The following is a 25,241-nucleotide window of genomic DNA, read 5'->3' as shown; positions in this document are numbered from 1 at the left end:
TGTTGGCAAAGCTCTTAGAGGCTTACCCAGAAAGACTCACTGCTTTAATCACTGCCAAAGGTGATTCTAACATGTATTGACTCAGGGGGTTGAATACTTATGTAATCCAGATTTAATAGTGCTTTTATTTGATATATTTTTTTAACAAAAGTTTGAATTTTTCTTCCACTTTGACAGAGTATTTTGTGTAGATTGTTGACAAAAAAAATGACATTTAAATCCATTTTAATTCCACCTTGTAACGCAACAAAATGTGGAAAAAGTCAAGAGGTGTGAATATTTTCTGAAGGCATTGTACGTGTGTGTGTGTGTGTGTGTGTGTGTGTGTGTGTGTGTGTGTGTGTGTGTGTGTGTGTGTGTGTGTGTGTGTGTGTGTGTGTGTGTGTGTGTGTGTATGTGTGTGTGTGTATGTGTGTATGTGTGTGTGTGTGTGTGTGTGCCTATGTCTGTGTGTATATCCCTGAGGCATGGGTTTTACATTGCTGCATTATCATGATGGTGCCAAACACACAAACACAAACACATACACACACGCACAAAGTTGTCGCGCTCGACCTACATCACGTCCGCGCTCTGTATCAAAAGCACGGCGACTGCTAATGGAACAGTTGGCCAGTGTGTGTGGCAGTTTTTTTGTTTGTCCGCTGGATAATTAATTTGCCAAATGGCCCTCTGGGAACTGTAGGCAAGTTGTTTTATAAAATATGCCAGTATAACATACACATAGGAGTTGTAGTTCTCTGTAGTTCAGTACCTGAGGGTTTTGGTGGTCATGTCGATAGCGGTGATGCCGTGGTACATCAGTGTCTCACTCCACACCGGGTTCAGAGTGTTCTTCAGTGTTTTGGTGCGGAGCTTGTTCGCCTGCAGGGGACGAAAGTGAGAAGGAGAGAGGGATGAGAGATGGAAAGGGAGAAGGGAGGTTCAAAAAGGGGGAGAGAAAGGATTGGTTGAAAGAGGGAGAGGAGAGAGAAACGAAAAGTATAGAAAATAGTGGGTGTGGGAGCATAGGGGAAAGAAATGGGGGGCTGAGAAAGTGACAGGTGGGAAGAGATAAGAGAGAGAGAGAGAGGCGAGGCAATAAGTTGGAGAGGGAGAGGGCAATTGGGGTGGAGGAAGAGGGAGTTGAGATGATAGAGAGATATGAGGGAAATAATTAGGAAGAGAGAGACACACAGAGAGGGTAGGATGAAGAGAGGAAGTGATAGATAGTGAGATGATACAGCAAAGGACAGAGAGAGCGATAGAGACAGAGAGAGAGATAAGAGAGAGAGAGAGGTGAGAGAGAGAGAGAGAGATAGAGAGAGAGAGAGAGAGAGAGAGAGAGAGAGAGAGAGAGAGAGAGAGAGAGAGAGAGAGAGCGAGCAAGAGAAAGAGAGACAGAGACAGAGACAGAGACAGAGACAGAGACAGAGACAGAGACAGAGACAGAGACAGAGACAGAGACAGAGAGAGAGAGAGAGAGAGAGAGAGAGAGAGAGAGAGCGCAAGAGAGAGAGAGAGGAAACTTAATTTATCTCCTTCTCCCAGGAAATGGTAGACATCTGCTCACCTACTTTATAGAGGAGAACAGGAGGACATGAGGCTTCCCCGCGTCACCTGTCTGTCTGTCTCCCCTAGCCTGTCGCTAGCCTCACTACCGGCCAGACCTGCAAACAAGTACTGCGCTAACGCTAACGCTAACACACCACACCTGTCAATTAGCCCACGCTAACACAATTAGCATGAAAAATCAAAGCCTCTCTATGAAGAAAGGCCCAGCGTTAGCGTCCGATAATGCTACGCTAACTTCCCCTTCATGAATGATTTAGAAGGCAGGGTTATCACATTAGCCAGTTCTAGATACTATTTTCCATTATATGCTGCCTCCAGGACGTGCTGCTGTTTTACATATTTCATTTATTTTCTTGGTTACACAACGGCTATTTCTTGTTTTGATGCCGAGACCAGGCACGCTTCCTCACTTACTCAGTCTTGAATCCCCTAAGTGCACACACACACACACACACAAACACACACACACGCACGCACGCATGCAAGCAAGCACCCACACACGCACACACACAGACGTGCACAAACACACCAAGAGAGCGAAGAACTGTATACTCTCAAGCCGCTCAAGCGCGAGCCTAAAACCCGACTCCCCGGGGCATTCTGGTGCTCCGGAGCTAATTGCCTCTCTCTCCCCATCCTTCTCTCTCTCTCTCTCCCTCTAACTCTCTCTTTCTCCCTCAAATCTCTCCCCGTCTCTCTCTTCCTCCATTCCTCCCTACCTCGTTTCATCTCTCATCCTTCACTCTTCCCCCCCCCCTTTCTCATCTCCTCTTTTCCATCGATACCCCCAGGTACGTCCCGTCCAAAACAGCATATGGTGTCATAAAAAAATCTCCTGCCTGGCTCCATCTCTCTTTTTCTCCCCTGCCCCCTTCCCCCCGTCATCAATGCTTGTTACATGTTTCCCTAAATATTTCATCCTTAGCCTCTCCCTCTCCCCGCATCCGTCTATATGGACTCTCTCCCTCTCTTCCTTTCCCTCTCTCCCCTGTTCCCCGAGCTCACACACAAAACTGGCTAAGACTGTGACTCAGAAATCTCATTCTCCATGCGCCTCTGTTATGCTGATGAATGAGGACCCAAAAGCGACGTAATAGTAACAGAGTCTTTATTCCAGTAATAAACAAATAATGATTCTCCTGGATATTATCAATGGTCAAATCCTCTCGTCAATAGAGAGGAACGACTGGAGACGCGACCACAGACTGCAGGTCGCTTCAGGAAGGCACTGGCCGTAGCTGACATAGACACCTGCTCACACGCAGCATCTGAAGAAGGCAAAGAACACGACAGGGCGGAACAAGGACACAGGAACAGCAAACATCAAACAAGAATCCGACCAGGCAGAAGCGGAAAACAGAGGGAGAAATAGGGACTCTAATCAGAGGGCAAAATAGGGGACAGGTGTGAAAGAGTAAATGAGGTCGTAAGGAGAATGAGAAACAGCTGGGAGCAGGAACGGAACGATAGAGAGAGAAAGAGGGAAAGAACCTAATAAGACCAGCAGAGGGAAGCACAGGGACAAGACATGAAGATCAAAGACAAAACATGACAGCCACAATTAGGACAGGGGGCAGAAGAGAACGTTGAGCCGGGAAGATACCTAGAACCACTCTCACTGCTCTCGCTCTCTTTCTCAATCTTTTCACCTCTCTCGCACTTTCTCTCTCTCGGGTTTCTGTCTCTGTCGTCCTCTCTCTCTTTCGCTCCCTCTGTCTTTCTTCCTCCCTCTCTATCTCACTCTTCATCTCTCTCTCTCTCTGTGTGATGTGTGTAATGTGTGAGTGTGTGTGAGGAGGAGAGAGTGTGTAATGGTGTGTGTTTTGTTTTTGTGCATGAGAGAGAGAGAGAGCAAGTGTGTGTTTCTGTGGAGGTGTGTTTAGTCAGGTGTTTCTGTCCAGGTGAGTCCGGCGGTCCTTTAGTATGAGGAATCAGCTTGTGCCCCTGTATGTGTGGAAGCTGGTGTGTGAAGGAGTGTGTATATATGTGTGTGTGTGTGTGTGTGTGTGTGTGTGTGTGTGTGTGTGTGTGTGTGTGTGTGTGTGTGTGTGTGTGTGTGTGTGTGTGTGTGTGTGTGTGTGTGTGGTGTGTGTGTGTGTGTGTAAGTAAGAACAAAAATAGAAAGGGGGAGAGGGAGAGTGTGTGTGTGTGTGTGTGCTCGTGCCCCTGTGTGTGCAAGATGGTGTGTATGCGTGTGAGTCCCTCCCTGCCTGTCTGCCAGCCCGCCTGTCATCCTCTGTTTCACACTCACGTGCTCCCCACTCCTCGGCGCCGTAGACTCATGTGGTTGATATTTACCAAACGGGGGTTTGTGGGTACTTACGTATGTGCTGACGTATATCCCCCCCATCTACACTCGCCTGTTGACGTGAGTAGTGTAACAATCGGCGCTGTTTCCATGACAACCACCTGCTGCTGCCCTCCCCTCATCCATCTCCCCCCTAGCTCCCTCCTTCTCTCACCCCTTTACCTCCTGCCCTTCTCTTGGCACTGTGTTGCTATTCCAAGGTCATAGAGGGTCACATAGAGATAGAGAGATAGTGACAGAGATGGGACGGAGGGCCGGCGGGATGGAGAAATATGGTGTGGAACAAAAGAAGAAAGGGAGGAATTAACAGAAGCAGACCTGGGGGCTTTTTTTGCTGTATTTTTGGGGGGTTCGACCACAGACATTGTGTTTATAATACCTGTCTGGCTCTGTCTCCATGCGGCTATCACAACTTCCTTTGATGTTGACCCAAACCCAAGATGGCCGCCAACAACAATCAACCTGAGAAGATTTTGTGTCAGCTGCCAAAGCTCCCAGCCAATCACAAGAACAACAACTCCATGATCTAAACAAAGCCAGTCAAATGGGACCAAGACGATGCTGTGGAGCACAGAGAAATGTCACATTAACCAGCCAAGTGCCAAAACAACTCCTTTTCAATAGTCGACGTAGCGTGTCAACGTGCTACATTAGCTAGCTAGTTACATTTAGCCCTAAAGCCAAAGCCCAGTTTTTTCCAAGTATATGGACTAGCCAGCCAAATAGAAAAAGTAGAGAGACAGAGTGTTCCCGGGCTAGGGTAAAACAAATTTGCAGAACAAGCTCCTCGGGTACATTTAAATGCCTTGATTCCAACCGAAATACACAGCAAAATTATTGAATATTATTTAAAATTTTATTTTATTAGGCAAGTCAGTTAAGAACAAATTCATATTTTCAATGACGGCCTAGGAATAGTGGGTTAACTGCCTTGTTCAGGGGCAGAACAACATAATTTGACCTTGTCAGCTCAGGGATTTGATCTTGCAACCTTTCGGTTACTAGTCCAACACTCTAACCACTAGGCTACCTGCCGCCCCAAACTTTAACAACTTTAACTCCCGGGTTTGTAAAATAAGTTGTGGTATTGCATAGAAAGACATTAATTTACAATTAAAATTACTGAAAGTGTATGAATTCAGTCTGTTGTAAAAAGACACAAAAAGGAAACTTAAGAACAGGAAGCATAGAAATAGCGCACATAGAACATATTTACTGCTTCTTTGACTTGCGTTCAATGAGAATGACAGATCTAACTAAATTCTATGTGAATTTAACATTTTGCAGGTTTAAACCTGTCTTCTCTTGAGATGAAAACCATTTACAGTTTTACTGCAAGATATGAATTGCCACAATTATGTTTGTTCTTCAAATATGTATTTTACTGGCTCAGCTGCTGTGTACACTTAGGGTAAGGAAACCAATGTGTCAATTTGGATTGACTTTTAACAGTTTGGCCTGTCAATCAATCACTGTGGGTGGAACTGTCAGGAGAGGGGGCAGGATGTTTGTGAGTCACAGAGTTGGTAGGGTTACAGACCTGTCAATCACTGTGGGTGGAACTGTCAGGAGAGGGGGCAGGATGTTTGTGAGTCACAGAGTTGGTAGGGTTACAGACCTGTCAATCACTGTGGGTGGAACTGTCAGGAGAGGGGGCAGGATGTTTGTGAGTCACAGAGTTGGTAGGGTTTCAGACCTGTCAATCACTGTGCGTGGGACTTTGAGGGAAGGTGGTAGATTAGTAATTTGGTCAGAAAAACTAGTTAGTTGACTCTTTCAATGTAATTTATTGTGGCAAAAACGACATCTCAAAAACGACAGTTGAAGATGGAGGTTTACATACACTTAGGTTGGAGTCATTAAAACTTGTTTTTCAACCACTCCACAAATTTCTTGTTAACAAACTATAGTTTTGGCAAGTCAGTTAGGACATCTACTTTGTGCATGACACAAGTAATTTTTCCAACAATTGTTCACAGACAGATTATTTCACTTATAATTCACGGTATCACAATTCCAGTGGGTCAGATGTTTACATACACTAAGTTGACTGTGCCTTTAAACAGTTTGGAAAATTCCAGATAATGATGTCATGGCTTTAGAAGCTTCTGATAGGCAAATTGACATAATTTGAGTCAATTGGAGGTGTACCTGTGGATGTATTTCAAGGCCGACCTTCAAACTCAGTGCCTCTTTGCTTGACATCATGGGAAAATCAAAAGATTTTAGCCAAGACCTCAGAAAAACAATTGTAGACCTCCACATGTCTGGATCATCCTTGGGAGCAATTTCCAAACGCCTGAAGTTACCACGTTCATCTGTACAAACAATAGTACGCAAGTATAAACACCATGGGACCACGCAGCCATCATACCGCTCAGGAAGGAAAAGCGTTCTGTCTTCTCGAGATGAACATAGTTTGGTGCGGAAAGTGCAAAATCAATCCCAGAACAACAGCAAAGGACCTTGTGAAGATGCTGGAGGAAACAGGTACAAAAGTATCTATATCCACAGTAAAACAAGTCCTATATTGACATAGCCTGAAAGGTCGCTCAGCAAGGAAGAAGCCACTGCCTCAAAACCGCCATAAAAAAGCCAGACTACGGTTTGCAACTGCACATGGGGACAAAGATCGTACTTTTTGGAGAAATATCCTCTGTTCTGATGAAACAAGAATAGAACTGTTTGGCCATAATGACCATCATTATGTTTGGAGGAAAAAGGGGGAGGCTTGCAAGCCGAAGTATACCATCCCAACCGTGAAGCACGGGGGTGGCAGCATCATGTTGTGGGGGTGCTTTGCTGCAGGAGGGACTGGTGCACTTCACAAAATAGATGGCTTCATGAGGAAGGAAAATTATGTATATATATTGAAGCAACATCTCAAGACATCCGTCAGGAAGTTAAACTTGGTCGCAAATGGGACTTCCAAATGGACAATGCTCCCAAGCATACTTCCAAAGTTGTGGCAAAATGGCTTAAGGACAACAAAGTCAAGGTATTGGAGTGGCCATCACAAAGCCCTGACCTCAATCCTATAGAAAATTTAGGGGCAGAACTGAAAAAGTGTTTGCGAAAAAAGAGGCCTACAAACCTGACACAGTTACACCAGCTCTGTCAGGAGGAATGGGCCAAGATTCCCCCAACGTATTGTGGGAAGCTTGTGGATGCCTACCCGAAACGTTTGACCCAAGTTAAACAATTTAAAGGCAATGCTACCAAATACTAATTGAGTGTATGTACCACTGGGAATGTGATTATTATTATTATTATGAAATGTCACATTCTTAAAATAAAGTGGTGATCGTAACTGACCTAAGACAGGGAATTTTTACTTGGATTAAATGTCAGGAATTGTGAAAAACGGAGTTTAAATGTATTTGGCTAAGTTGTGTGTAAACTTCCAACTTCAACTGTACATCTGGTCTACTCTTTCAATTTAGTTTGTTTGGCAAAAACCTAAGAATTTTTTTTGTGTTCTGCCAAGTGAACATGTTGAGAAACAACAATATAGAATTGCAGGAAAATGGTTTTAAAAATGCTGCTGTATAAGTGACGTAGTATATCAGGAACATACTGTATGTATACTGTAGCTCAAAAAGTAAGGGTATGTTGTGTAGTAAGCTGTTAGTAGCCTATGTGTCTCACCCTAAGAATTTGGTCCCTCTCCACCTCAGAACTTAGCCTACTGTTCTGACTTGGTGGTGCACATGTAGCCTATAGCCTGTTTTAGAGAAATGTCATCATCGAATATTGTAAGAGCTTTCATTGTCTGCTTATGTTCCCCCGTTATTTATCCTACGGTTCTGACTTGGTGTACAGGGAGAATACTGTAAGAATGGCCCATGTTCTGAATTCTGTCGCTGTACATTTCAAAAGCGCGGAAAGAACAGGCATATCATCCGTCTCAGCTCACTCATGTCTTAATCGAAATTATGGCTTGACTCTTATCTGCTCATCATTCCCTTATGCCATAGTCTCCATTGTTATATTACTTATACATGTACAGGTCTATCGGATTAGTATATCATTCATTATCTTAGGCTATGTTAGAATGATGCATTTAATTGTTTTGCTTACTTTGTGTAGCCTATTATACTTTGCTTATGTGGTTCTCTATATACCAGACCATCATACTATATGATGGTCTGTAACCATGTTTGCCAGTGACAATCTCTTCACATTCAAATACTTTTGTTCAACAAAAAGTTCACGTAATTCCAGCTCATATTGCGAGGGTTGTTGCTAGGGTTGTTTTGTTTGTGCAATGCGCTGTCTTTGCGTCAGTATATTGTCTATAAAAGCGGAGCCCCGTGATTGTATTTTCCTTACTTTTAAGACCACACAATATAATACTTCAAATGGTATGCTAAGAGCTGAGATACTGTCGTTCTCTCTCTCTCTCTCTCTCTCTCTCTCTCTCTCTCTCTCTCTCTCTCTCTCTCTCTCTCTCTCTCTCTCTCTCTCTCTCTGTCTCTCTCTCTCTCTCTGTGTGGTGACTTAAAGAAGAGTAAAGTTAAGGCCTCAACATCTTGCTGGATTTGATCTGAACTAACATCTATCTGAACTTCTCTTACAGTTTGAAAGTGCTGAGCGAATAGGCACTTGCTCATACATAGAGCTAAGTGTGATAATAAACATCATGAGTTTAATGAACATAAATATAATCATGTTTGTGTGTGGTCCAAAAGTCAGTATTCGTTATTATAGAAGGAGAATGCTTTTTTTTAATATAGAGTTACACAAATCCACAAGGAGTCAGTAGTAGCCACGTTTGTTTAAGCAAGTCAGCCATATCAGCTATGTTTTTTGAAAAGGCAGTAAATCAGGCTGAATGAACTGTTTCGCTGCCAGACAAGGCTCCTCTGATAGCCAGGTGTAGCAGTGGTAAGGATTCACTCCGTGGTGCTGAAAGGAAAGTTCAGCTGACGGGACAGCTTTCTGTAGGCCCTAACAGTTTGTGTGGCACCGTTTGTCACTGTTATAATGCATGAAATGTATTGTTTAGTGTTGTGTTGTGTAGTGGCTTTGCTGGCATGCATCTTAAAAAATTGGTTGAGTTTTTCCCACTTGGATTTGCGTGCTTAAATCGCCACTGGACGCTTTAATCAAATCAGTAGGCCTATAGCAATAAGTATCATGACATTAGCTTTATTAACCTTCGATCTCTTTTCCTTTATCATATTTTGGAACAGAATGAGTCTCTCTCTCCACTACCTATTGTTCCTGCAGTGACGATTGAATATAATATATCTGGAGATAATCGCCAGAAAGCAGTAATAGCCTACCCGTACGCAAATGAGGTAGCCAAATGAACGGCTATCCCACCGATGCGATTCGGTTCCGTTTACCTACATAATGTTTCCGTCATCCTTTCCTATGACCGAAAACAACAATCACTAACCTCTATTTGGATGAAGATTTCTACCTCAACGAGTCAGCGGCGCAGGACATACTGCTCACCCCCGGACCAGGCCCTAATCCCAGAGACTCAGAAGAGGAAAAGGTGACGTAAGAGAGGCCAACGTGCAGGAACCCTGACAAAACTACGTCGGCGAATAAATAATCTGCCTCTACCCTCAGTTCTATTAGTGAACATGCAACAAACAAACTGGAAGTGCTCTGTTCGAGATTATCCTGTCAACGGGACCGGAAGAACTGAACAAGGACATGGATGAACAAGGACATGGATAATATACATCTAGCTGGTTTCGTATGCATCGTCAAGTCCGCAAGGCAGTGTCAGGTAAGGTTGGGGGGAAGCGGTGTGTATTTTTGCTAACAACAGCGGCTGCGCACACTCTAATATTAAGGAAGTCTCGAGGTTCTGCTCTCCTGAGTTAAAATACCTCATGATAAGCTGTGGACCATACTATTTACCAAGAGAGTAGCTGTCTATTTACCACCGCAAACCGATGCTGGCACTATGACCGCACTGAACGAGCTGTATAGGGCAAATACGAGCAGTATCAGTCTTCACTGATATTTCCAACCTCTCCCTGACCCAGTCTGTAAAACCTACATGTTTCAAGCTGACCACCATAGTCCCTGTGCCTAAGAACGCTAAAGTAACCTGTGTAAATGACTATTGCCCCATAACACTCACATCTGTAGCCATGAAATTGTAAGGACAGATGCTGGAGACGAGACGCAAGTACAGGGAGTGAACATTTAATGAAACAACGAACATATAACAAAGCAAGAACAGCGTCTGGACAGGGGGAACAAAACGACATTACGACAATAATGCTGACACAGGGATCTAACCGAGGAACAGACAGATATATGAGGGGCAATCAATGAGGTAATGGAGTCCAGGTGAGTCCAGCAAGCGCTGATGTGCGTAATGATGGTGACAGGTGTGCGTAATGATGGGCAGCCTGGCGCCTTTGAGCGCCAGAGAGGAGGAGCGGGAGCAGGCGTGACAGAAATGCTTTGAAAGGCTGGTCATGGCTCACATCAACACCATCATCCCAGACAACCTGGACCCACTCCAATTCGCATACCGTCCCAACAGATCCACAGATAACGCAATCTCTATTGCACTCCACACTGCCCTTTCCCACCTGGACAAAAGGAACAACTATGTAAGAATGCTGTTCAATGACTACAGCTCAGCGTTCAACACCATAGGGCCCTCCAAGCTCAACACTAAACTAAGGACCCTGGGATTAAACACCTCCCTCTGCAACTGGATACAACAGGAACAGGATCCTAACTGTCTACCTGTACTTCCCCATACCTTTTCCTGTTTGCCGGAAAATGGCTGCTGGCTAAAGACGCTGCTGGGACATATGCAGCGTTTGCTTTTTCACTCTTTACTTGAATTGCTGTTTAAACTGGCTTTGGAATTTAGCAATTTTAACCTGCATCTTGGTTTGTCTTCTCCCAAACTTTGACTGCAGCCAACCACAGTGCACAAGAATAGCACAGATACCACGAGGCATGACAAACCAGCAGCTTCCCAGTCATCACTCGCTTTGTGACTGACACGCGCCTGTCCTATCAATAGATCACTAGAAGATGCATATCGTTCATTCTAGAGGGAGAAGACTATACCGACGTTTCTGCCTAGCTAATTGAAACCTTTAAATGAAAAGAAGCCTAGTTAGTTGAAAAAAGTTGCCAGCTGACAATAACTGTATTTGAATACCCATACTAACATACTGTATACTACATACTTAATGAGTATATACTACATACGATATACTATTAGTTCATTTTAGTATACTGTAAACGAGCGGTATCCTTTCAATTGAGCGTACTAGCTCTTCGCCTGTCTACCGGAAGTTGATGCTGTTGCTATGCAACCTCTTGCTACCTTGTTAGTATAACAAATTACTAGCTAGACATTTTACGACTTCGGGTGTGTTCTTAAATTCAATCTGGAATGCCATAGAGCACTCAGAGTGCGCTCTGGGCGTTCGTAAATTCAGAGCGTTGTCAGATTGTCCGTTTGTAAATTCGGAGAGTTTCGCTCTCTGAGCGCACACTGGACGCTCGGGCCGAGGAGTAGGGTTGATTCGAGCGTTCTGACCTTACATTGGCAGTCAAGCACTCAAGCTAACGTTGGCTAGCTTGCTAGCTATTTCCAGGCACAAATGAGAGAACGCCTCACTCTGACCATTTCACTCGCCCTAGCGATGAATTTGTATCCACTCTCGTTGGACTTCGGCAGCATATTTTCCAGCATTTTCTTCAAATCTGAAAACGATGTGAAGCCACACCCATTTTCTGAAGAAAGTCATTATGGGCCCTAAAAGTACGGAAATAGTGTCCAATGCTTGTATCCTTCATATTTTGGCGAATGTAGTACGACATACGGGAACTTTTGGCATACTAACTATATCCATACTATGACCAATAGGCATTCTATATACTCAATTTAGGTCACAAATAGTACAGTTAGTGCGGTTAGTATGAGTATTCAAACACAGATAATGAGTCCGTTATCGTCTGTTTAGCCAACCACCGGTGCTTATGGAAAACACTGATTAAGCCCAGTGCTTTGGCCAACCTCACAGGTGGTATTGTCTGTCCAGTAAACAGCAGAGAAGCACTCCAAATTCAACACATTATCCACAATATACGCAACTGGAATCATTTCAAAATGTACTATGTCCATGAAAGTATGGCAATCATTTCTAGGAATCTTAAGTGCCATGCTATCGCAAGCTGCAGTACTTCAAATTCGTTTTGGATTACAGTAAAGCACTCTCCCGTCTATTCGATACGTCACGGTGGTTTGGGTAGGACCATTTAGCGCTTCACTGTGAGGCAAGCTGATTCAGTGGAAAGAAACACACACACACGACTAATAGACTGGGTACCACTAATATGGAAGACGATGAGGGATAGGAGGGTTGTAGTGACCTTGCTTGCTCCAGGCAGGAGGTGGAGCTTGACGTATGGATCGGCCAGTCCGTTGGAGTCCATGGCCTTTAGTCCCTGTGGAGAGACACACACAGGCATGGTTACAGATGCACGCACGCATGCACACATATGCAGACACACACACACACATACAGACACACACAGACAGAACACACTTGGTCAAGGTTTAGCTATCATACACACGGCATACAGTCATGTCATACACCACAGGCCGTACGCCAGACAAGGTCAGGGCATGACAAAGAGCATTATGTCCTTTGGTGTTCAACTCTACTCTTGTTTTGTCTATTGTGTCGCATGCCATTCTACTCAACTCGTTTTCCTTCTACGTCCATCACTTCTCAAGCTAGTCTGTTTGTATGTAGGTGTGCCAGCACTACCAATGCTTTCCATTGGGTTGGGGTGCTGATCTGGGTATAAACATAGTCAATCGCCTTCCAAAAAAGGACAAATGATAGCAACTCCCTGAAATTACATAAGTAGGAAGGCACAGAATTACGGCCGATTCCCAAATCGCACCATATTCGCTATGTAGTGCACAACTTTTGTCAAGGACCCATATAGCGCTTGTCAAAAGTAGTGCACTTTATAGAGAATGGGGTAACATTTGGGACGCACTTTTAGTCAGGGTATATTATTGAATGGGTGCATCTCAGCTTCACATCTACCGTAATACCCATAAGGAGTATATATTGAATGTTTGCCTGGTGTGGGCTGAATGCAAAATGTATCTTTCTAGCCTGGATCGCATCAATACTCCACTCTGCCTCATTGTCAAGAGATACATCTTGGTTCTCTCTCACTGAATAGAGTTCACGGGTTTTCGCGGCAAGCACCATTGTCTTCATGACTTCACGGCTTGATGTGCTGGGTTCAGAGCTAAGCCTGTCTCCGCGGAAAAGATATGTAGAGTAACTTTTGAAGCTGCAACGCTAACCTAAGGCTTGCAGTGGATTGGATAGTGCTTAAGCTAATTTCCCTTTGATTCTCGACGCTTTGTGTGGAGGGGACGTGGCTTAGCTTCGGCTCTTGGGGTGTGTAAGTGGAGTCTTGTTTTCAAGCTTAGCCCTTGACGGAGATTAGAACAGTTGGGTTTATTACCTTGGCTTTGTGGATTGTACAGTGTAGACAGTTGTTCTCGTGATCGAAGAGCAGGGTGAACTCCAGGGTGCCCAGATAAGCTGTAAAACAAAACAATCGATACAGACGATCCATTCTTGGCAATTGGTTTGGCCCTGGCTGTGAATACAGCCAAAATAAAAGTGTGTATAAATGGATTGAATGCACAGAAACACATATGCATGCACAGATGGCCACACAGATGCATGCACATAAACATAAACACCAACACACACACACCTTCCAACCCCCACCTCCCCAAACACAAAAAACCTGTAACTCCAGCCTCCTGCACAATTCTGGAATCTGGATACGCCAATGCTTATTTTCCTGACACTCTCTTAAAAAGCACACCTTGTTTGTATTACTCGCTGTGAGTGGAAAGAAAAAAAGAGGCTTGAGGACTGAATAACATTACTCCGACACAGCAAAATAAATCACACAGTGTGTGTGTGTGTGTGTGTGTGAGCCCCTCTGTCGGAGAAACTCAGAGCGTGCGACAACGAACGCGAGACAATGACGGCGGAGAAGATGCTCGACTCACAATTACTTCCCTTAAACACATGCAGTGCCAGCTAACACTGAAAAATGTACCCAGAAATTGGTTTTGACACAAACAAATGGCGACTTCGAGAGTCGGGATTAAACCGCAAGAATATTGAGGCCCGTGTTTGTTTTCCGATGATTAACTAGGATACACATTCATTTCCATAAATCACCGCACGGACCCCATTGAGTTCATGTGCGTAGACATGCACGAACACACACAATTTGACACCTGTACACACTGTCTTAAGCATACCCATACACACACATAGAGACAAACTCAAACACAACACAAGCACACTAAGAGACCAACAGAGAAACAGACATGCATGAATACATGACTTCACAACTGGAATATCATTAATTAACTAGCCGACATTTTAACACCCACAGTTAAAACCATAATGACACTCAGAAAGACAAACAAATGACACTTTGACCAATCGATGTACACAATTGTCAAAATCGTTGTAATAAAACACACAGTGCCTTCAGAAAGTATTCACACCCCTTGACTTTTTCCGCATTTTGTTGTGTTATAGCCTTAAAATTCAGATTTTTGTCACTGGCCTACACACAATATCCCATAATATCAAAGTGGAAATATGTTTTGGGAAATTTTGACAAACTAATGAAAAATGAAAATCTGAAATGTCTTGAGTCAAAAAGTATTCAACCCCTTTGTTATGTCAAGCATAAATAAGTTCAGGAGTAAAAATGTGCTTCAAAAGTCACATAATAAGTTATTAATTACACTTTGAATGGTGTATCAATGTACCCAGTCACTACAAAGATAGAGTACCACTCTCAATATTTTCAAGCATAGTGGTAGCTGAATCATGTTATGGGTATTCTTGTAATTGTTAAAGAATAGCGAGTTTTTCAGTATAAAAAAAAATGGAATGGAGCTAAGCACAGGCAAAATCCTAGAGGAAAACCTTGATCATTCTGCTTTCCACCAGACACTGGGAGATTAATTAACCTTTAAGCAGGACAATCACCTAAAACACAAGGCCAAATATACCCTGGTGTTGCTTAACCAGACGACATTGAATGTTCCTGAGTGGCCTCAGTTTGACTTCAATCGTCTTGAAAGTCAATGGCAAGACTTGAAAATGGCTGTCTAGCAATTTTCAACAACCAACTTGACAGAGCTTCAAGAATTTAAAGAACAATGTACAAATATTTCGTGCAAAGCTCTTAGAGACTTACCCAGAAAGACACTGCTGTAATAGCTGCCGAAGATGCTTCTACAATGTATTGACTTTTTCTGTGTGAATACTTGATATTTCTGTATTTCATTTTCAATAAATTTGCAAAAATGTTAAATGTTTCACTTTGTCATTATGTGGTAATGTGTGAATATGGGTGAGATTTTTCTTTGTTTTTAATCCATTTTGAATAATTTTTTTCCTGTTACACAACAAAATGTGGAATAAATCAAGGGGTATGACTACTTTCTGAAGGCACTGTATATGTTAAATGAGTGTATGCACAAAACAAATGTTTGGACAACCGTTGTGGCTAGAATACACCCAGAAGGTAATGTGCAATGGTTGTGAATGTGTTGTGAATGTGTTGCGAATGCATTGTGTGGAACGTTTTGTAAAAAATAATATTGTCAAATGAGATTTCTCAATTTCTAATCCTTTCTGTTCTGTGTCCTCATATACCCAAGAAACACTGTTAATTTGTGCTTGTGTATTGCTCATTCCTTTGAAATATACTTGGAACAAAACATGGATTTATGCGATATTAATTGGATGTTGTTGGAGATGTCAGGAACATTTGGCCCACTTATCGTTCTTTAAAACCCTGGCTAATGACGTGTTACCAAGCGATGTTCTTCATTATTGTAAACATTGAGATGAATTGAGGATATGGCATCTTATTGAGAATGTTTGCGTTGGCGGTGGAATGTTTCAAAATAGAATTCACACACACACACACACACACACACACACACACACACACACACACACACACACACACACACACACACACACACACACACACACACACACACACACACACACACACACACACACACACACACACCATACTTGACCCAAAGGCCTTCCTTTCCCTAAACCCTGAACCCCACCAAACCCCCACCTCCCTCCCACTCACTTTCATCATCGTCGTCCGAATCCACCCCTTCTTGCCTTTCCCCCCGGTCCTCTTCCATGGGTTTCCTCTCCTTCTCCTTATTCTCTCCGTCCGTATCCCCTCCATTGCTCAATCCGAAATCTGGTTCCTTCAGGATCTTCTTCTCCCGGGGCGGTGGCGGGGTCATGGGAAAGTCGTGGAAGCGCGGGAAGAAGTCGGAGATCTGCGGGATAGGCATTATGGGCCCGGGGCACACGTTGATGGCAAAGTGCTCCTGCATGGAGATCTTGACGGGAGAGGGTGGAGGGAGAGATCTGGGAGCAGAGGAGGCAGCACGAGAAGGTGCGGGGGAGGATGGGGTGGAGGAGGAGGGAGGGATGGAGAGATGGGAGGTGGAAGAGTTGGGTGGGGGGGCGAAGTGGGAGTGGGGCGGAGGAGGTTTCGATACGCTCATGTGGACCGCCGGATGGGACTGTGGGTAGGCGGGTAGGCAGGTAGGCAGGTAGGCAGGTAGGTAGGTAGGTAGGTAGGTAGGTAGGTAGGTAGGTAGGTAGGTAGGTAGGTAGGTAGGTAGGTAGGTAGGTAGGTAGGTAGGTAGGTAGGTAGGTAGGTGTGTGCGTGTGTGTGTTGTGGGGGGGGGGGTGGGGATGGAGATGAGATATATAGAGAGAGAGATATGAATGAGAAGGGAGGAAAGGAAGGAATGGTGGGAGACAGGGTGATTGTATCACTCACTTTATCGAGTATATCTCACTTCCTGGTTCTTTTGCTGTACTTAGTCGCTCTCTCTCCTACTGTTCATAATGATCTTCTTCAAGTACCTGAGCTGATGTAAGCTACTCCCAATATCTCAATAGCCTTTCAGATCTCCGAATATATATTCATGTTTGACAGTGTATCGTTCTACTCTCTCCATTTACTGTTATTTATACCTCTCTTTCTCCCTCTACATCTCTCCCTAATCTTTCTTTCGCTTTCTCTCTACATCTCTTTCTCAGTAAGTATATACATGGCTTCACGATCCAAGATGGCAGCATGTCAAGTCGTTTGTCTGTGACTCGTAGATTTTAACCTACTAATAAACGAATCCACAATTTCCTTGTTGTGTAGTGCAAACTATTATGTTTTGCTGGTGTAAAGATCGCGTGTCTCCCACAACTCGGATACATAATTTTTTCCCGCTATTTGCACTTCTTTACTTGAAGTTTACCAAAGTAACCCTATCTCTGGCTGGCCTGGGTTCTATCCTCAGCTTTCCCTCCACGGAGTGTCTCGTCCAAGCTGCTCGTCTTCACTCTCCTCCTGGTTGTCAGAGGCAGCTCAACAATCCCCAACCCGTTCTCTCAATCGATCCCCGCACTCAATCAACTCACACGCGCACAGACTCACACATACACACAGTCCCTCTCTCCCCTCACGTTTCCTTGGCCTCTATTTCTTACATCTCTCAGAGAAAATGTCAATTTTCGTGGTATTTCTTTATGCACTGACTTTCCTGAACTCTGGAGAAAACGAACAGTGTCGCTGGGTGAGTATATCTGACAATGTACTGTACTCTCCCGTCCATTAGACATTTTGTCTGCGGGAACTCGCTCATTTTCACTCGGTCCACTCGTCCAAGTGCTGGTGCATTTGTGGCATGATGTGAACAGTACGAACTTGTCACTACCAAAGTCTAATGGTTTTAAATGACTGTTTTGTATTGTCTGGAAACTCACTTGTAGAATTCGCTTGCAGTAGGTCTCTTAAAAAAGTGACGCCGTGTAAGGTTATTAAACAGAGGTGCCTAGTTATTCTTCTGTTGTTGACATCCGTTAACGTGCAACCTAACCCTGGCCCTGATATGCAATGTCTCCAATCCCCCTTTGATTTTAAATCTATTATTTTTCATTTAAATGTACCCAGCCTGTTGTCAAAAATGGATGGGGTTAGGATTTGGGCTAAATCAACGGATGCTGATGTAATTGTGTTTTCGGGAAAACCTGGCTCAGGAAGTCTGTTCTTGATAATGATATTTGTATAAATGGTTACAATGTGTATCGCACTGATCGAGTTAAGACTGGTGGGGGTGTGGCTATATATGTAAAGACTAAATTCCTTGTAAGTGTGGCAAAGTCTGAAACTATTTGTAAACAGTTGGAATTTCTTGCTTTGAATATTGAGGTTTCAAAGGGTCTTTCTATAACTGTGATTGGCTGTTATAAACTCCCCTCTGCTCACGGTGATGCATTTTCTTCTCTGATTCACCTTATGTCTAAACTTCTTTACAGTGAAATGATCTTGATTGGTGATCTCAACTGGTGTTGGTTAAAGCCGGTGTCTTGATGATTTTAAAATGTTTTGTAATTCTATGAATCTAACACAGTTCATTAACTCGCCCACTCGCCCCAAATCTCAAATGTCCAGAGAAATCTACCCTGATTAATTTGATATTGACAAATGTTCCACATAAATATTCTGCGGTTGGTGTTTTTTTGTAATGATTTTAAGTTACCATTGTGCTGTTGTTGCTGTTAGAAACACTAAGGTTCCTAAAACAAACCCACGCTTTATTCATAAGAGAAATTGTAGGAGTTTTAATGAGCAGGCTTTCTTTCATGATTTGTTTTTGACTGGAGATTGAGCTTGCTCCAGGAAATTCTTTCATGGTGTTTTTTTTCAAATAGTAAACAAACGCGCCCCATTCCGCAGGTTCAGGGTTAAAGGGCAGGATAACCCATGGTTTTCTTCTGAGCTGTTTTGTATTATTCATGAATGTAATCTAGCCTGGGCTAAAACAAGGAAATCATGTTATTTTTAGGCAGTTACGAAACAAGTGTTCGTTTCTTCTCAGGAAGGCCAAGTCCGAATGTTTTATGACTGTTACCACTGATAACCTGAATGACCCTAGAAAGTTTAGGAAGGCTATTAAATCTATGTCTGGTAACAGTAATGCTAATGAATTACCATCATGTGTTTTGAAGGACTCTGTTGCTGTATATGACAGAATTGAAATGCTGAATTGTTTCAATGAGCACTTTGTATCAACTGGTAGGCTGTTTGATTCAGTGTCCTCTGTCTCTGTACAACCCTGTGTGGATGAACCAGTGAGAGCTGGTCAAACTTTTAGCTTTTTGCAATTCTCAGTGCAGGAAGTACATAAAACCCTGAAATCCTTAGATCAGAGAAAGCCTGCAGGTCCTGATCTTCTGGATCTCTGCTTTTTAAATCTGGCAGCTGATTTCATAGCTGAACCACTTACATATCTGTTCAATCTAACCCTGGAATGTAATGAAATTCCAAAGATCTGGAAATCAGCATTTGTCCTACCACTTTTAAAAGGGGGAGATCCAACTCTTTTAAATAATTATAGGCCAATCTCAAAGCTGTCACCCCTGGCAAAAATACTTGAAACCCTTGTGAGTGAACAGCTAAAAGAGTTATTATATACTAACTCTATTTTCTCAATGTACCAATCAGGCTTCAGGAAGAAGCATAGCACAATTACAGCAGCCATGAAGGTTTTAAATGATATCACCGAAGCCCTTGACAAAAAACAGCACTGTGTCTCACTTTTTATTGATCTTTCTAAGGCTTTTGATACAGTTGATCATGCTATACTGAGGCAGAGATTGTCCAGCGTAGGTCTTTCGGAGCATGCAGTTGCATGGTTTGCTAACTATCTGTCTGATAGAACTCAGTGCACTCAATTTGATGGGCTCATGTCTGTTAAATTGTCTGTTTGTAATGGTGTGCCCCAGGGCTCTGTACTTGATCCCCCTTTATTCACTATTTATATAAAAAATTTGACAAAAATGTGTAAAATGCGCAACTTCACTTTTATGCTGATGATACTGTTATTTATTGTTGTGCCTCGTCTCTCACAAAATCTTTCCAGAACTTGAAAACTGCTTTTTATACTGCTTTTTATACTGTTCAACATACCTTGTGTCAATCCTCAATACTGACAAAACTAAACTAATGGTGTTTTCTAAAGCAAGAAATAGACCTCTGAACCTTTCACCTATTACTACCTGTCAGGGCAAGGAGATTGAGACTGTAACCTCATATAAATATCTTGGAATTTTAATTGATGATGGCCTCTCTTTTACATTGCATATTCAACAACTTACAAAAAAATTGAACCTGAAGTTGGGATTTTATTTTAGGAATTAGGCCTGTTTTTCTTTTGAAGCCAGAAGGAGGCTAGTATCAGCTACATTTATGGCTTTACTAGACTATGGGGATATTTTATATAGGAATGCTTCCGCTCAGTGTTTGAGATCAATTGACACCCTTTACCATGGAGCTTTGAGATTAATTTTAAACTGCAAAACCCTTACGCACCACTGCACTTTATATCCCAGGGTTGACTGGCTCAGTCACTGATATACTTTTATTTACAAAGCCATTTTGGGTTTGCTATCATTTTATTTTGACATTTTTATTGTTCAGAAATGTGGTGGGTACTCTCTTTGTTCGCAGGACTTTATCCTGCTAGCTGTTCCAAATGTCCGAACTGAACTTGGTAAAAGAGCTTTTATGTACCATCAGCTTGGAACGCCTTACAAAATACTTTTAAACTGAAAGAACTTGTCCCGATTGGTGTTTTTAAATCATTGATGAAGGATTTTGAGGCTGATTCCCTAACCTGCCAATGTTTTTAATTTGCTGTTTTATAATCTTGTTATACTCTTGTGAATTCAATGTTTTTTTTACAAGATTACCTGTAGTTTTTTTTACGTTGTCTGTAATTGTGTAATGACTTGGTGCTGCAGATCTTGGCCAGGACGCTCTTGAAAAAAGAGATTTCAGATGATGATCCCTTCCTGGTTAAATAAAGGTTAAATGAATACAAATTAAATAGGTTTGTCTCTCTAGCTCAATCTGTTTAGCTGTCTCTCTTGCGCTCTTTCCACGTCTCTCTCTCTCCCATCTCTCTCTAGCGCTCCACCTTGTCCTCAAGGTTTACATAACAGTACTTGAAGTGTTATTCTCCAGTCCAGACAGTGGCTGTCACCTATAAAATGAACAATCGTGTTCTAAATAAAGATCAATGCTCAACTCTAATAGAAATGGTGATCATCCCATTGTTTATTGAGGACATTTAATTATAGTACCTCTCATTTCATTATCCTTTAATACCTCTGTCCTAGTGTAAATTGTAATTGCTGAAAGACTACACTACTGGCTATTGAAATCCGTACAAAACATTGCTATAAATGTTGTTGTGTACTTAGCCTACATGTACACACTCAATGTGACACACAGGCTGCGTTTAGACAGGCAGCCCAATTTAGATGAATTCTTTCTTTTGACCAATCAGATCAACTCTTAAAAAGATCTGATGTGAAAAGTGCTGATGTGATTGGTCAAAAGACCAATTATTGGAAAAAAGATCAGGATTGGGCTACCTGTCTAAACGCAGCCACATGCACACACGCACGCACACACACACACACACACACACACACACACACCACAGGAGGTTTGTGGCACCCTTAATTGGGGAGAACGGGCTCATGGTAATGACTGGAGCGGAATCAGTGGAATGGTATCAAATACATTCATCACGGTTTCCATGTGTTTGATGCCATTCCCTTTGCTCCGTTCCAGCAATTATTATGAGCCGTTCTCCATTCAGCAGCCTCCACTGACACACACACACACACACACACACACACACACACACACACACACACACACACACACACACACACAACACACACACACACACACACACACACACACACACACTCAAGACCAGCGGAGGGATGTATTTAATACGATTCCACTCATTCCGCTCCGGCCATTACCACGAGTCCGTCCTCCCCAATAAAGGTACCACGAACCTCCTGTCCTCAGGACACACACACCCTCAAGACACACACACACTCAAGACACACACACACACACACCCAAGACGCACACGCAGAGACATACAAATGAGCAGACACACAGGGAGATCACAAACAGTTTGTTTTTGCCTCGAATTAAGCTAGCGCCAGAATGCAATCCAGAATCGTTCATCAATGTAAGAAATGGTTCAATAAAAAGCCCACATCTTACCACCACAACACCTCTCTGTCTTTCCTTAGGAAACCCAAACTCCTACGCACAGGCTTAAGCATACCTGTACCCTCTCGCATGCACCCACTCTTAAATGAATTATGCACACGCGCTCTGACTCAGTCAGAACTGCACAGAGGGGGAAAAACGGCGACTTACAGCGTCTTGAGGATACACACGCACTTACTCTTTCACGGACGCACACAGACCGCCAGACACACACACACGCTCTCACCTAGTCAGACTTGCGCACAGACGTCGCCTAAACTCAAACCGTCTGACTTACAGCTTCTTCAGCATTCACACGCACACTCACTCATTCACACACGTGCACACAGGCACACTCACTCATTCACACACGTACACACAGGCACACTCACTCATTCACACACGTACACACAGACACACTCATTCACTCACACGCGCACACACAGACACAGTCATTCATACACACGTGCACACACAGACACACTCATTCACTCACACACGTACACACAGACACACTCATTCACTCACACATGCACAGAACAGACACACTCATTCACTCACACAAACAGTCAGAGACAGACAGACAGGCGTAGACACAGAGACACGTACCCAGTGACAGTCTTCATCTGTTCCAGCGCTCCATCTTGTCTTCTCACACGTCCTCTGTCTCTTCTCACACACTGAGGAGCAAGCAGAGCTGCTTTGACTCAATATATCCTTCCCCACGCTCTCTCTCTCTCTCTCTCTCTCTCTCTCCCGCAATCTCCCTCTCCTCCCCTGTCCCTCCCGTTCACTTGGTCGTGACGTTTGTAGTTAAATTCTCTCCCAGTTGGTTGTGCGCGCACACCATGGACATCGTACTGTCACTCAGTGGCTCCGCAGTGAGGGGATTGAACTAAACAGAGAGAGGGAGCGGGGGGAAAGAGGGGCAAAGGGAGAGAGAGAGGGGGAGCGGGGGGAAAGAGGGGCAAAGGGAGAGAGAGAGAGAGGGAGCGGGGGGAAAGAGGGGCAAAGGGAGAGAGAGAGAGAGAGGGAGCGAGGGGAAAGAGGGGAAAAGGGAGAGAGAGAGGGAGCGAGGGGAAAGAGGGGCAAAGGGAGAGAGAGGGAGAGAGAGGGAGCGGGGGAAAGAGGGGCAAAGGGAGAGAGAGGGAGAGAGAGGGAGCAGGGGAAAGAGGGGCAAAGGGAGAGAGAGGGAGAGAGAGGGAGCGAGAGATTTAAATTTCATTGCCCTTTGCTGACACAAGGCGGGTGTTTGTATTTGCCCTGTTACACACAAGTGTGTAATGGGCAGATGTTTCTTGCATATCCCCAACTCCCCCTGAGACACCGGCAGGGAGTGGGGTCCCGGCCAGGGTCACCATCATACAGCGCCCCTGGAGCAATTAGGGTGAAGTGCCTTGCTTAAGGCACATCGACAGATTTTTCACCTTGTCGGCTCCAGTATTTGCACCAGCTACCTTTTAAGTTACTGGCCCAGCACTCTAACCTCGAGGCTACCTGACACATTTCCACCCATCGCAGCCATCCATACAGGCAATGAATTGGGATGAATCCGTGTCAGGGATGCTTCAAAAGTTAATAATATCCCTTAGAGAGAGCGAGAGAGAGAAATTCCACTGCTCTTTGCCGGCACATTCTGATAGAACATTTCAACCAATAAATAAGGTAAGAGTTCATCCAAAACAATGGAAACGCCATGGAAACACGCTTCCCCTGTGGTGAATAGAGCCAGAATCCCCCCATTGCTGGCCATTATAATTTGCCTAAATTTAGGCTACTGTTTATATGTGTATTTCACACTATGTTGAGGTAAAAATCGAAGTACAATGCTGTATGGATGTCATCATTACCAATCATCTGCATTACACTTAAAACTACTTCGTCTACCACCAACAATTTCTACAGTACATGGACAGCTATGCCCCCAGCTCATACAAACAGGAGTTAGCATTTAGCGGAAATGTTTTCTAGACCCGAAAGGGAAACTTCGGAATATTATGTGGCGAAAACAGCCAAATACATCCAAATCTGATTTTTGTAACCACATTGTGGGCCTGTTAGAAAACATAAATCATGACGGATTTGACGACTACCCATTTAGTTAGATCAGCTTCTTTGCAAGGGCGCCAATGACGGCATCCTTGTTCTATCGGGGATACTTCAAAAGTTAATAGTAACCCCCAGAGAGAGAGAGAGAGAGAGAGAGAGAGAGAGAGAGAGAGATGAGGGGGAGAATGAGCAACGGGGAAATTGAAAGAGAATAAGAAAGAGAAGGGTAAATTGAGAGGCATAAAGAAGTCACAAGGAGAATACACTTCAAATGATCTGAGTCATATACAGTACGTGGGTAAAAAAAGAAACAACGAAGAAAGAGTTCCAGCACTACAAGGGCAAAAACACATTCTATATGATAGATAATAGGAAATGCTCTTTGATACTTTCACATGACAGGCTGGATAAAGTGAGAACGGTATGAACAATAATGAAGTAACTCCTGGATTATATAACACCAGGAGACACATTATTTCTCTCGATAGATAAATGTCTCCCTTTTCATGTTTCGTCTGATGAGGAAAAACATGGTTAGCCAATCAAAGGAATGCATGGTCAAATTGAGAGAGAAGATTGATACGCCACGTGCATTATTTGGTTACGCTTTATACCAATTTCTGTCCCTGTGGACTGTTTACTCGGGTATCTACTTTCAAATCACTTCACAACATGTTCATTACGTGGTCATAGCTATTGATTGCTATTTTTGTTTGGTCGGGATTCATTGAAAGAAGCACTGTTAAATCGCGTACCATTTGATACCAGGTTACCAATGGGGTTGGATTCTACGAGGCTAATAACATAGTCTAGTCCCCATTCGTCTAACACTGTTTCTTAGCAGTTGGAAATAGGACTCAAACATCAAGCCATGACCATAACATTTTCATCCAATCACAAGGCCCGAGCCCTGATGGTGCTCTAGTAGCGAGACAAGACGGCAGGCTCATGTTATCTCGGAGTGCTATATAATTTCACAACTAGAGCCACCCGTCACTGGATTTTATATATGACAGCCTGCGTTCACACAGCCTGGTGGGCAGATGACTGCCTCGCCGCCTTGGGCTCCTGCTGTCAGAGTGCTGGGCGTCACCAGAGAATGTTATCTTTTTCTACGACCGCACAC

General features: G+C 43.5%; 1 protein-coding gene across 1 annotated transcript in view; it reads right to left on the bottom strand.

The window, feature by feature from the left end:
* LOC120035127 (double C2-like domain-containing protein beta) overlaps window positions 1–22,733 on the bottom strand; it is a 43,449-nt gene extending 20,716 nt beyond the window's left edge. The window contains exons 1-5 of the mRNA XM_038981921.1: window positions 22,676–22,733; window positions 16,052–16,502; window positions 13,358–13,437; window positions 12,236–12,310; window positions 755–864 (exon numbers count right to left, since the gene is read on the bottom strand). Coding sequence (XP_038837849.1) covers window positions 755–864; window positions 12,236–12,310; window positions 13,358–13,437; window positions 16,052–16,484 — 698 coding nt within the window. The 5' untranslated portion in view covers window positions 16,485–16,502; window positions 22,676–22,733. The remainder of the gene's footprint in view (window positions 1–754; window positions 865–12,235; window positions 12,311–13,357; window positions 13,438–16,051; window positions 16,503–22,675) is intronic.
* Between the last annotated feature and the right edge of the window lie 2,508 nt (window positions 22,734–25,241).

The sequence above is a fragment of the Salvelinus namaycush genome, chromosome 42 (assembly GCF_016432855.1).
Source record: "Salvelinus namaycush isolate Seneca chromosome 42, SaNama_1.0, whole genome shotgun sequence".
Classification (NCBI taxonomy): domain Eukaryota; kingdom Metazoa; phylum Chordata; class Actinopteri; order Salmoniformes; family Salmonidae; genus Salvelinus; species Salvelinus namaycush.
This window is presented reverse-complemented; position numbering and strand designations above follow the sequence as displayed.